Source organism: Protomyctophum parallelum (assembly GCF_964188405.1).
Source record: "Protomyctophum parallelum genome assembly, chromosome: 5".
Taxonomy (NCBI): domain Eukaryota; kingdom Metazoa; phylum Chordata; class Actinopteri; order Myctophiformes; family Myctophidae; genus Protomyctophum; species Protomyctophum parallelum.
In genome coordinates, this window is record NC_139702.1 from 44,780,962 (window position 1) to 44,793,197 (window position 12,236).

At 43.2% G+C, this 12,236-nt stretch overlaps 1 protein-coding gene across 1 annotated transcript in view; it reads left to right on the forward strand.

Moving 5' to 3' along the window:
- LOC310859169 (uncharacterized protein) overlaps positions 1–12,236 on the forward strand; it is a gene marked incomplete at its 5' end in the record, with an annotated part of 58,404 nt that overhangs the window by 32,240 nt on the left and 13,928 nt on the right. The window contains 4 exons of the mRNA XM_083765568.1: positions 3,769–3,867; positions 7,777–8,036; positions 10,674–10,737; positions 10,987–11,060. Coding sequence (XP_083621694.1) covers positions 3,769–3,867; positions 7,777–8,036; positions 10,674–10,737; positions 10,987–11,060 — 497 coding nt within the window. The remainder of the gene's footprint in view (positions 1–3,768; positions 3,868–7,776; positions 8,037–10,673; positions 10,738–10,986; positions 11,061–12,236) is intronic.

Consider the following 12,236-nt stretch of genomic DNA (forward strand, 5'->3'; position numbering starts at 1 on the left):
GACGGCACATGTTGACTAGGGGACGGGGCGACGATGAATTACGATTGTGTCATGATGTAACTGGAACGATGCTGAGTCGGCTGACGTAGACTTCACAACGTTCAGCACAGCTACTTGCGTCCACTTCAGACATCGTTGTAACCGGTTTTCTTTTTTTTTTGCGGAGCCGTCTGTCTTTTACGTCTTGGGTTTTGATAACGGGGCGGCGTTGAATTACGTGAAGGGGATCCTGCCCCAATGTCACATCAAACATTTGGCCGCTTAATTGGTCACGTTTGTCCCAAGAAGTCACTGTAGTACGTTTTGGGGAGTGAGCGCATGTTGCTGAGAGACTCCACAGACACACACTTATTGACGTCAATGAGCGCGCTGCGCAACACTTTAACCCTTTAACGGAGACTCAGTGACTTTGGTCACTGTGAGTCTGAACACAGCATTAAGGCCTTTTCAGACGCAGAGCGACGGACGCCAGCGTCGTCTGTCTCCACGCACAAATCAGCAGGGGTCATACTTCAACCACCTCTATCTATATGTATAACAAATAGGGGTGTAACGATACATTTTAACAGCGATACGATACGTATCACGATACATGGTTGACGATACGATACATGGACGGTATTGGTTCATATGACGATATATACGATACGATTCAACGATTTAAAAACGATACAGTAACTATTTAAAATACATTGACATTATTATAAACAAAGTAATTAAACCCTTCCTTTTATTTTTTCTTCTAAAAATGTCTAAATACCACTCACAAAAGTGTAGTGTTGATATAATCGATTATTTGCATAGCAAAACGATTCGATATCGATTATTTGCATTGCAAAACCATACGATACGATACATAGTCAATGTTGCTGTTTTCATTTCGATATACTTCGATTCTTGAAATTAAAATCGATTTTTCGATGCAGCTACTATATCGTTACACCCCAAACAGTGTTTGGCCTATTAACAGTGATGCGTTGAAAAAGTAGTGTGGTAAAAAAGTAGAGAGTGTTAAAGTTTAAATATAGGGTCCATTTGGTTACCAACTCCCCATCAATTAGCTGCATGGGCACCACCTGGAACCCCCTCAAGGTCAAGGACCACTGCTTTAGAGTGTACACGTACAATGGACCCTTAGCGGTCCATTCATGAGTTACTTAACCCATTTTGGGCAGGAACCCCTTTTGGTGCTTTATGTTATACTTTAGCTATTGAAAAATAGCAGATCTACAAGTTCATAGCGCTGCACCGAGTGCCGCGCTATGAGCTTGTAGGTCTGCTATTTTTGAAAAATCGTGAAAATGTGCCTCAAATCTTTGAATATACGTATATTATTACAGAGTGAACATTTTAACTCAAATCTTTGCTTCTGGGGAGGTCCCTGGAACAACATATTTTCAGATGCGGATCGGTGGACAATTACATATATTTCTGGGGTCCTTGACATGAAATACTGAGCACCACTGATACAGAAACATATAGGTATTTCAGAAAACTGTGAGAATTTAGAAGACATTTTTTTAATTTCGACGTCAGGCCTAAATGGGTTTATGATTCTATACATACAGCACATTTCATAATACTGTATACTACTGTAGCATGTAACTCAAAAGGCTTTGCATTGCAAGGAGCGCTAGGATATAAATGATAAAGATAAGACAAGGATGCACACACTCACTAAACAATGATTGATACAGTATGACAAATGATTGTCCAGAGAGGTCGTATTGAACTGGGAATGGCAGCCATCATGCACGACACCAGAATAATACTATCACTGATGCTCAACAGATGGCCGTAAGATTCTCTGACCAGCGTGTCCGAGTGTGTCCGAGTGTGTGTGTGTGTGTGTGTGTGTGTGTGTGTGTGTGTACATCATAATAATGAGATCCCTCACATCGCAGATGGTAAAGGATTTGTGCTTTTTGTCCGCATGTGCATGTGGCCGCGTGTGTGTCTGTGTGCATGTATCCGTGTGAATGTGTGTGACCATGCATGCTTGCACTTGTGCATGTACTGTATAATTGTATGTGCTTGTGTCAAGGTTTTAATAGTTTTGTATTTTTATTTTATTTTATATTCAATTAATTTTAGTTTCAGTTAGTAGTGGGTGTCTGTTATTTTCAGCTATGCCATATTTAATAAGTTCAGCATGGATATTATGATTTGACTCACAGTCATGGAGAGTCCACCTGCAGCTCCCTGTGGTCCGGAGCCCACTGCTGGTCTGTGAGGGTATTGCAAGTAGGCCCCCAAATAATAATAATTGGCAAAACACATTTAAAAATATATATTTTAACGAACTTAAAGATCCAACACACAGAATGCCATTGATCGGTATTTGTTCAGCATTCTGTATAGGCCAATATAGATTCTCAGTAGTCTACGATAGAGGGTGCTCTTCTGTCACCTGTGATTTAATCTCATTCTGTATAGGCCAATATAGATTCTCAGTAGTCTACGATAGAGGGTGCTCTTCTGTCACCTGTGATTTAATCTCATTCTGTATAGGCCAATATAGATGTTCAGTAGTCTACGATAGAGGGTGCTCTTCTGTCACCTGTGATTTCATCTCCGGAGAAAAACCAAGCCGGAGAAGTTAGTATAGTTACAGTATAATTAGCTTTTAAATAATAAATAGTGTGAAAACAAGCGATATTCAAGTGCAAACGACTAAAGAACGGAACATCGCCGAAACACACTTTTATCCCTGATGGAAGTATAGAGACTCTCTTGATATATATTTGGTGTTCACCAGTGGTGGATAAAGTACTCAAATGTTTTACTTAAGTAAAAGTATAAATACTGCAATGTAGATCTGTTACACTAAAAGTCCCGTATTAAAAATGTACTCAAGTACAAAAGTAGCGGCATCAAAATGTACTTAAAGTACTAAAAGTAAAAGTACTCATATTACAGAATGTCCCATTTCACAAGTAAAAATATGTACAAAATCTTTTGAAAATAGCCGATCTACATGGCTCACAATGCGTCGCATCGCGACGCAGTGTGAGCTTGTAGATCTGCTATTTTCAAATGGCCAAAATATATAGGGCTGGAGTGGTTAATGGATGTTTTCTAATCAAAACATCCATTACAAAGTACCAAGTAATTCAAGTTTTCAAATAAATGTAGTGGAGTTAAAAGTACAATATTTGGATCCAAAATGTAGTGAAGTAGAAGTGAAAGTATTGGAAATTGGAAATACTCAAGTACAAATTCCTCAAAATTGTACTTACGTACAGTACTTAAGTAAATGTATTTAGTTACTTTCGACCACTGGTGTTCACACAAAATATTCTGTGGGTCCTCAGAGATTAGTAAGAATGTTCTAGAGAAACTCTGGCAGAAAATGAGTTCAAATGCTGTGAAAATGCCCACCTGATCTGACAACTTATAAACTTCTGTTGAGTGGACAGATTGGTGGCTTTTCAACAATTTCGAGTGGGCCGTGAAATCCATTCAAAGATTGTGATCCATATAAGCCTGAACACACGATGACACATGATGTACCGTCGTCTCCTCATGCTTATTGTGTCGACGCCAAATTGATCACCAAAATGTATATGTATGTAATGTATATGTTTATTTTACCAACTGTTTAAGTCTATGTATTTCTTTCCATGCACTTGCTTTTCGTTTTTCTTTGATTAGGAGTGGGTTTGAGTTCATTCTAATAACCTTGTTTGTGTGGTGTGTGTGTGTATGTGTGTGTGTGTGTGCGTGCGTGCGTGCGTGCTTGCGCGGGGCTGTGTGTGCGCTCCACAGGCTCCAGGCCCTCAGAACCCAGTCCTCAGGGTTCTCCTACTCTGGCCCCTCAGAGCAGCACCATGGAGGACATCTGGGTGCTGCGCAGACCTCTGGCAGGTAGGAGGGAGGGGCGTGCACAGATAGACACTAGGTGGTGCTATAGAGAGCACTGGCCCTTTTGCCCTCTGGACAGCAACCTGCCCTTTTGAAAGCAGTGGTGGAAAGTAACTAAGGACTTTTACTTAAGTACTGTACAAGTTTGAGGTATTTGTACTTTACTTTAGTATTTCCAGTACTTTTACTTCTATACTCCACTACATCTCAGAGCCGAAATTTGTACTCCACTACAATCATTTGGAAACTTTAGTTACTATTACTATCAACCCTATACATTTCGGCCATTTGAAAATAGCAGATCTACAAGCTCACAATGGGTCGCAACGCTATGGATTGTGAGCTTGTAGATCTGCTATTTTCAATCGATTTTGTACACATTTTCAGCTTGTGATATGCAGGGACATTCTGCACTTTACTTTTAGTAGCCTACTTTAAGTACATTTTGATGCCGATACTTTTTAAAGCGTCTACTATATTATTTATGCCCAAAAATCCAAGCGCGGTGCCCTTTTTCACTTGAGCACCTGCCCCTCTAAATGTCTGTGCTGCGCTGCCACTGAGGGAGTGCGTGCACATTTAAACCTTTGGCAGGGTTAGCAAAACATTTTGACACAGGGGTCTCTGACTAGTTTTTGAGTGGTGCAACCTATACAACCAGCAATGTCCGTGCCTGCCTATGTGCCTACCTATGTGCCTATGTGTCTATACCTAGTATATGACTTATTAGTACCAGTAGGGGGCGCCAGAAACAGAGAGGGATAGTGCTGCTAATGAGAGAGAGAGAGAGAGAGAGAGAGGTGGGGGGGAATTGCACCACTCAGTTCACACGGGTGTGATTTTTTCTTTTAGCTTGTCTTAGTGTGGCGGCTCATAAATACACTGGCGCCCTGCACTCATAATTAGGTGGAGTGTTTAAACAAACATCTCATGTCAGTACTTGAACTCAGCGAGTGAGTAGACAAGTCAACCGTCTCTACCAGGGGGCGTGGTTTACCACGGCTGTTCCCCAGTCTTTTGAGCAGTGCATGCCCGCGAGACTGTGTTCCCGGTCCGTACAAACATGTTGAAACATCCAACAAAACCCTAAAAATTGTACTTAAGTACAGTACTATTTACGCCACTGGAGGTACAGAGCAATCATTCCAGAACAGACTATAAGCCTTAACAGTTATCGTGCCATTCGCGTAGATCTACGGCAATTAATAAATGCTAACACTCCACGCTATTGCCGTTGATGTCCGGCAACTATAGCATCTGGTTGCTAGCTGGTGCGGCCAATAACACAGCCATCATGATCATCGTGCCCATAAACATCCACTCTGTTTCTTTCAATCGCCTGTAATCTCCTATTCCTTGTTCCAGATGGCATTTTTGGTCAAAACAAGGCTTATACCACGGCCCAGAGCAGACTCTGTGTTGCCTTCCATTAGACTCGGTTGGCTCCGTTTTGATAAACGGGACGTGACCACACATCGTCCAACCTCCTAATATAAGATCAAGACCGGAAGTCTGGACATGTGGCTTTTCAAAATAAGAGCTGAACAGGGAAAACACATTTATCAATACATCCTGGTGTAGTTTTGGTTAAGGGGAGAGAGGAGATGAGAGGAGAGGAGAGGAGAGGAGAGGAGAGGAGAGGAGAGGAGAGGAGAGGAGAGGAGAGGAGAGGAGAGGAGAGGAGAGGAGAGGAGAGGAGAGGAGCTTGAAATATGAAAGATTCACTTTTGTTTGTGGCACAAAAACAAAGGGCCTTTTCTCTAAAACTGCAACTCTCTGAAAGGTAAATGGGGCGCCTGCGGCCTTTATCTAAAGCACTTTACACTGTTGGATTACATTCACCCATTCAAAGGTAAATGGGGCGCCTTTATCTAAAGCACTTTACACTGTTGATTACATTCACCCATTCGCATGCGCGCGCACACGCACACACACACACGCACAAGTTGACACAACGCAGCTAAACTTGGATTTTTGATGCAACATAACCAACCATGCAGTTTGTGTGTCACTCACTCACAGGGTTTTGATTGATTGATTGAAATATTTATTAACAGTTTGTAGAATTTACAGTACATTTTAAGCACAAACTCAATACAAAGACTGTCAACTGTGAGTGGACGACCCAATTAAGCATTACACTTGTTTACAACAGGGTCCACATTGTTCAATTCATCAAAACATTTAAAGACATACAACCATTTAGAGACATACAAATAGACATTTCTATGTAGCTAAAGAACAGAACAGGAATTCATCATATGGGAAGCAAAAAAGGGAAAATATACAAGCACTGGGAAAATATACAATATACAATATACAGTGAGGGAAATGGGGTGGGGGGGTGGGGGGGATTCAGATTTTACAGAGGCCAGTTTCGAATTGCAGCCATCCGTAGGTGCCCTTTGAGAGCGGTTTTGAAGGAGTCAAGGGATTCACATGTCTTAATGACTGTTGGTAGGGCGTTCCACATTTTGGTGGCATAGGAGCGAAAAGAATTTAGTCCCTTGTTTGTGCCGAATCTGGGTTGTACATGGTTTGTTGCACTCCCTCTGGTGTTGTGGGTGTGGACTTCGTTTACATTAAGGAAGTATTTAGACAGGTACATGGGTATCTTGGTGGTGTATCGAATCTTGTGGACCAGACCCATTGCAAGATGCTGTACTCTGTCGACGACCCTAAGCCATCCCAGCCTGTCAAAGTGGGCAGGGGTGAGGTGGGTTCGGGGGGTGAGGCCAAGTAGGAGCCTGACCAGTTTGTTTTGGGAGGTCTGGAGCCTTGTTTTAAGGGCCTTTGAGGTGCTGTGGTACCAAGAGGTGGATGCATAGTCAAAGAAACCTTGTACGAGGGCTCCTGTTAAGGTCTTCAAGGTGTTTTTGCTGACCAGTGAGGAGATCCTGTAAAGGAATCTTGTTCTTTGATTGACTTTTTTGATTACGTTGGTGGCCATTTTATCACCGGAAAGATTAGCCTCCAGGATGGAACCTAGGTAGGTAATTTGATCTTTTCGTGTGATAATATTGTCACCCACTCTAACCAAGAAGCCATCTGCCTTGCTGAGTTTACTATTTGATCCGAAGAGGATGGATTCAGTTTTTCCCAGGTGTAAGGATAGTTTGTTATCAGCGAGCCAGGTGCAGATTCTACCGAGTTCAGAGCTGAGGGTCTTTTCAACCTGCAGTTTGTTCCTGTCCGAGACCAGCAGTGCTGAGTCATCTGCGAACAGGAACAAGTTGCAGTCACAAGCTGAAGTCATGTCGTTAACATACAGTATGTGGCACATCCCTCACAGGGTACAGTATGTACAGTATGTACAGTATCACTCACAGGGTACAGCATGTGGCACATCCCTCATACTATGACACCACCTTTGACCCTCGTACTTGATGCTATTGACGTAATGAATCAAAAAATCCCTCATTGCCCATTGACGTAAATGACGTAATTGTTTTATTCCTTATAATCGGGGGCTTAATGTACCAAAATGTAGCAACTTTTGGCTAGTTTGGCTAACGGCCGATGTAATCTACCTAAAACCGGACGAAATCCTTGTGTTCACACTCTCGCACGCAGTCTTTATATGCATAGCTGTGTAATATGCGATATTCGGGGCTTGATTAGAGCTTAATTTGACTTTCCAGGCGAAGGAGCAGCGACTCTACTCCGAGTCTCTCCCGTGTGACTGAACTTCTCACCCTGTCTCTAAGGGAGATGCCATGCCACCCGTCGGAGAAAACTCATTTCGGCCGCTTCTATTCGCGACCTTATTCTTTTGGTCATGACCCCACACTTCATGAAATGACACCCTTTTCACCTATTTCATATTCCATCACTTTTTTTAATAGTTTTTAACATACATTATTTGTTTTGTATTGTTTTATTATAATCAATAAAATCTGTGTTATGTCTCAGGTGGAGACCGCAGCGGCAGCGTCGGCAGCATCTCCAGCGTTCGCTCCGCAGGAAGCGTTCACGGCTCCACAGGAAGCATCCAGGGCTCCACAGGAAGTATCCAGGGCTCCACAGGAAGCGTCCAGGGTCTGGGGAACACCCACGTGCTGAACACGCCCCTGACCACGCCCCTCACCAGCCCCCACACGCCCACCACGCCGGGACTCAACACGCACGGCCTGAACGCTCCGGGCCTGCACGCCCAGGCCGAAGGGGTCAAGGTCAGTATATCACTACTGTACGTGTGTGTGCGTGTGCGTGTGCGTGTGCGTGTGCGTGTGCGTGTGTGTGTGTGAGTAGTTCAGTCATAGTGAAACTGGAACCCAGTCCGTTACGACGTCAGAGAGGTTACACTTGTTTCAACATCGCCCACAACATGTGTTTCCTGTTTGGTGTGACGTTGTGTCATAAATGAATTGATTTGTTTGGAGACTCAGGAACACTCAGAGTTAAGGGGGTGTCCTTACAAATAAAACATTTGAGAACCACTTGTACTAGTTGGGACTCCTAATATCATAGTAAATATGTGTCATACATATTCTGAAGAAAATCTGGAGACTTTAGATTCAGTAATTGGGTCTTTTTAGACAAGTCTTTGGACACATGACATTTGTGACCAGATTTGACTGATATGAGAGCCTGCCATCGCGCAAATTCCAGCTTTTCACCAGACGAGAAAAACTTTGTTTTTCCTTTCCCAAAATGAGTTAATAGCACAGGCAGACTCTTCACATACTAGAGCATGTCTGAAATAAGTGTCAGAGCTGTAAATATGTGATGTAAATATGAAATAAATGCTTAAACATGTAGGTGTAATGTTATGTTAGAGTCCACAGAAGTGAACCTTTCAAGCCTGTTTTCTCAACTCGCTGTTTCTCTGCAAGACATTACTCTATAAGCCATATCTCCAAAACTGGTGGGTCAAACTGAACAACCAATATGTACATTTGAAGCTATGATTCCCTGCTTTCACATGACTTGAAAAAAAAATCCAATGGCAGTCCCTCAGTCAAATGTGGTCACATTTGGTGAATGTTTCCACCCAGAATGTGGATGCTAGGGTTCCCATTGGTTCATTCATAGCTCCGCCTCCAGCACGCGGCCGTGTCACTGGCCAAACAACAAATTATATATACGTATATAGCGGCTGCTCGTTAGCTCAGGCAGCGTGCCCTCTAGGGGTTAACGAACACATGTGCATTACTATACTGTATATCTCTGCTGTCGAGAAGAAACCTCTTAACTCCAAATTGTTCATTTTTCAGGAAATTAAGAAAACCTTAAGATTTTCAAAACAAAGCAATACAGCCTCATCAAAGTTGGTGTTGTGACTTTAAATATTGTCAATTACTTGCATGAGAGGGAGAGTGGTGGTGGAGTTAGTTGCTTTAGCAGACAGTTTGTGGGTCCAATGGAGTTAAGAGGTTTTGTCCAAAGCGTTTTTTACTACTTTCCCATTGGTCCAATATTTTTTAAACAACACACAGACGTAAAGGGTGTTCAATAGCACTGATGTATGCAAAAGAAAAATCAAAAACCTAAAAAATTGAGTTAGGAGATGTCCTCCCAACAGCAACGAAGTAAAATAGCCGATCTACAAGCTCACGCATTGGCGACACATTGTGAGAATGCGACACATTGTGAGCTTGTAGATCGGGCTATTTTACAGTGAGCAACATCAATATGATGTATACATACAGTAAAGGTCCCTGTACACCGAGCGCATTTTGTCGGATTCTTTGTAGCGTTTCTCTATCGGTTTTCCAAAAAACACGCCCAGTGTGCAACCACCTTAAGTGTTTGTTCTGGAGTTCAGACAGAGAGGAAACACCATTAATTACATGACCCCACTGTTAACCTGTGTGTGTGTGTGTGTGTGTGTGTGTGTGTGTGTGTGTGTGTGTGTGTGTGTGTGTGTGTGTGTGTGTGTGTGTGTGTGTGTGTGTGTGTGTGAGTAGTTCAGTCATAGTGAAACTGGAACCCAGTCCGTTAAGACGTCAGAGAGGTTACACTTGTTTCAACATCGCCCACAACATGTGTTTCCTGTTTGGTGTGACGTTGTGTCATAAATTAGTTGATTTGTTTGGAGACTCAGGAACACTCACACATGTGCATTACTATACTGTATACTGTATCTCTGCTGTCGGGAAGAAACCTCTTAACTCCAAATTGTTCATTTTTCAGGAAATTAAGATTAAGATTTTCAAAACAAAGCAATACAGCCTCATCAAAGTTGGTGTTGTGACTTTAAATATTGTCAATTACTTGCATGAGAGGGAGAGAGGTGGTGGAGTTAGTTGCTTTAGCAGACAGTTTGTGGGTCCAATGGAGTTAAGAGGTTTTGTCCAAAGCGTTTTTTACTACTTTCCCATTGGTCCAATATTTTTTAAACAACACACAGAAGGGTTTTCAATAGCACTGATGTATGCAAAAAAATCAAAAACCTAAAAAATGGAGTTAGGAGATGTCCTCCCAACAGCAACAAAGTAAAATAGCCGATCTACAAGCTCACGCATTGGCGACACATTGTGAGAATGCGTCACATTGTGAGCTTGTAGAATGTAGATCGGGCTATTTTACAGTGAGCAACATCAATATGATGTATACATACAGTAAAGGTCCCTGTACACCGAGCGCATTTTTTGGATTTTTAGTAGCGTTTCTCTATCGGTTTTCCGAAAAACACGCCCAGTGTGCAACCACCTTAAGTGTTTGTTCTGGAGTTCAGACAGAGAGGAAACACCATTAATTACATGACCCCACTGTTAACCTGTGTGTGTGTGTGTGTGTGTGTGTGTGTGTGTGTGTGTGTGTGTGTGTGTGTGTGTGTGTGTGTGTGTGTGTGTGTGTGTGTGTAGCTCCTGGCTACGGTGCTGTCTCAGTCAATGAAAGCAAAGGAACACCTACTGGAGCAGGCAGCAAGTAAGACACACAGTCACACACACACACACACACACACACACACACACACACACACAGCTGTCCCATGTGTTATTCATGATGAGCACTTCTGTACAAAGTGAACCTCTCATGCTCGCTCTCTGACCCCCCTCTCCCTTGGCCTCTCTCTCTCTCTCTCTCCCTTGGCCTCTCTCTCTCTTCCTCTCTCTATGTCTCCCCCCCTTTCTCTCTCTCTCTCTCTCTATCTCTCTCTCTCTCTCTCTCTCACAGGCTCTTCGGGCGGTCCAGCTGTAGTTCACGAGCAGCGCTCGTTTGAGCGGAAAGCCGAGGAGGATGATGGGAAAGTGAGTTCTGCTGTGACCTTTGACCTCCATCTACTCCACATGCTACTCTGACAGTCAGTCTGCCGTGATTTGGAATCACAGTGGAATGCTTGGAACTGCCTGGCGTTCAGGAAACAGCCAGCCAATTGGAGACGGTCTGGGTGCGTTTTACACCGCCTCAGAGACGTGGCGCGTTCCAAGCCTTCCAGTGCTATCCCAAATTACCCGTCAGTCTGTCCACGGAGGGCGGAGCTTATCAGACGTGATGTTTGTTAGAAGGGGTGTGGCTTAGCCTCATAAACATGAACTGCGGGCGCAATGAAGTCATGAAGTCAATGAAGTCATGCACACATGAAAAAATGTATATGGGCGGGCATTGATGGTGTCATAATGGCTGATTTTAAACGCTGAAAATAGCAGATCTACAAGCTTACAAAGCGGCACAGTGCGACGCTATCGCCTATTCTTTTCAGAGCACAACAAAACATAAAATGTAATTGTTTCATACCGTATGTATAATACCTATGCAAAAGAGCTGTAAATGTGCTCCAATCCACCCAGTCTACAGTAACTATGGAGGCTTGCTATACTGCTCAGGTGATGTTGCTGTGTGTGATCCCCTGTGATGTACACATCCTTTGCTGCCTCCTAGAGGATAAACAACGGCATACCAGACAGTGTCTTTTGAAGAGAGTGTGTTGCCATGGAGTCAGGCATAGTAACAAAGACAGATGCACGCACGCACGCATGCACGCACTAACGCACGCACGCACGCACGCACGCACGCACCCTGCCCCTCCACTTCCGTCTACATTGCTTCTCAACGTTGGAGATTATAGATTGATGTGTACACTACACGTGAGACTGTGTTGGTCGGAGTGGATGACAGATAGAGTAGCTATGGACACACAAACCAACCCTCTGTATCAAATATAAATGTATTCCAAGGCAGCAATGCGTCACTCTTCCAGGGCCATAGTGTAAGGCAATATATCACTGGGCATAATGGGTAATGGATAACAGATCTCTTAAAGGCAATGGCATGTGGCACTGCATGGATTGGTTTAACATGGCGTAACGCCCCCAAACCTATAATGCAACGGGTAGCAGAGGTGTTTTAGGGATTTAGGCTGTGGCACAAGATAGCAAATTTACGCAGTGCGCCTATATCCCCAAATTACAGATAAAGTGTGTTCT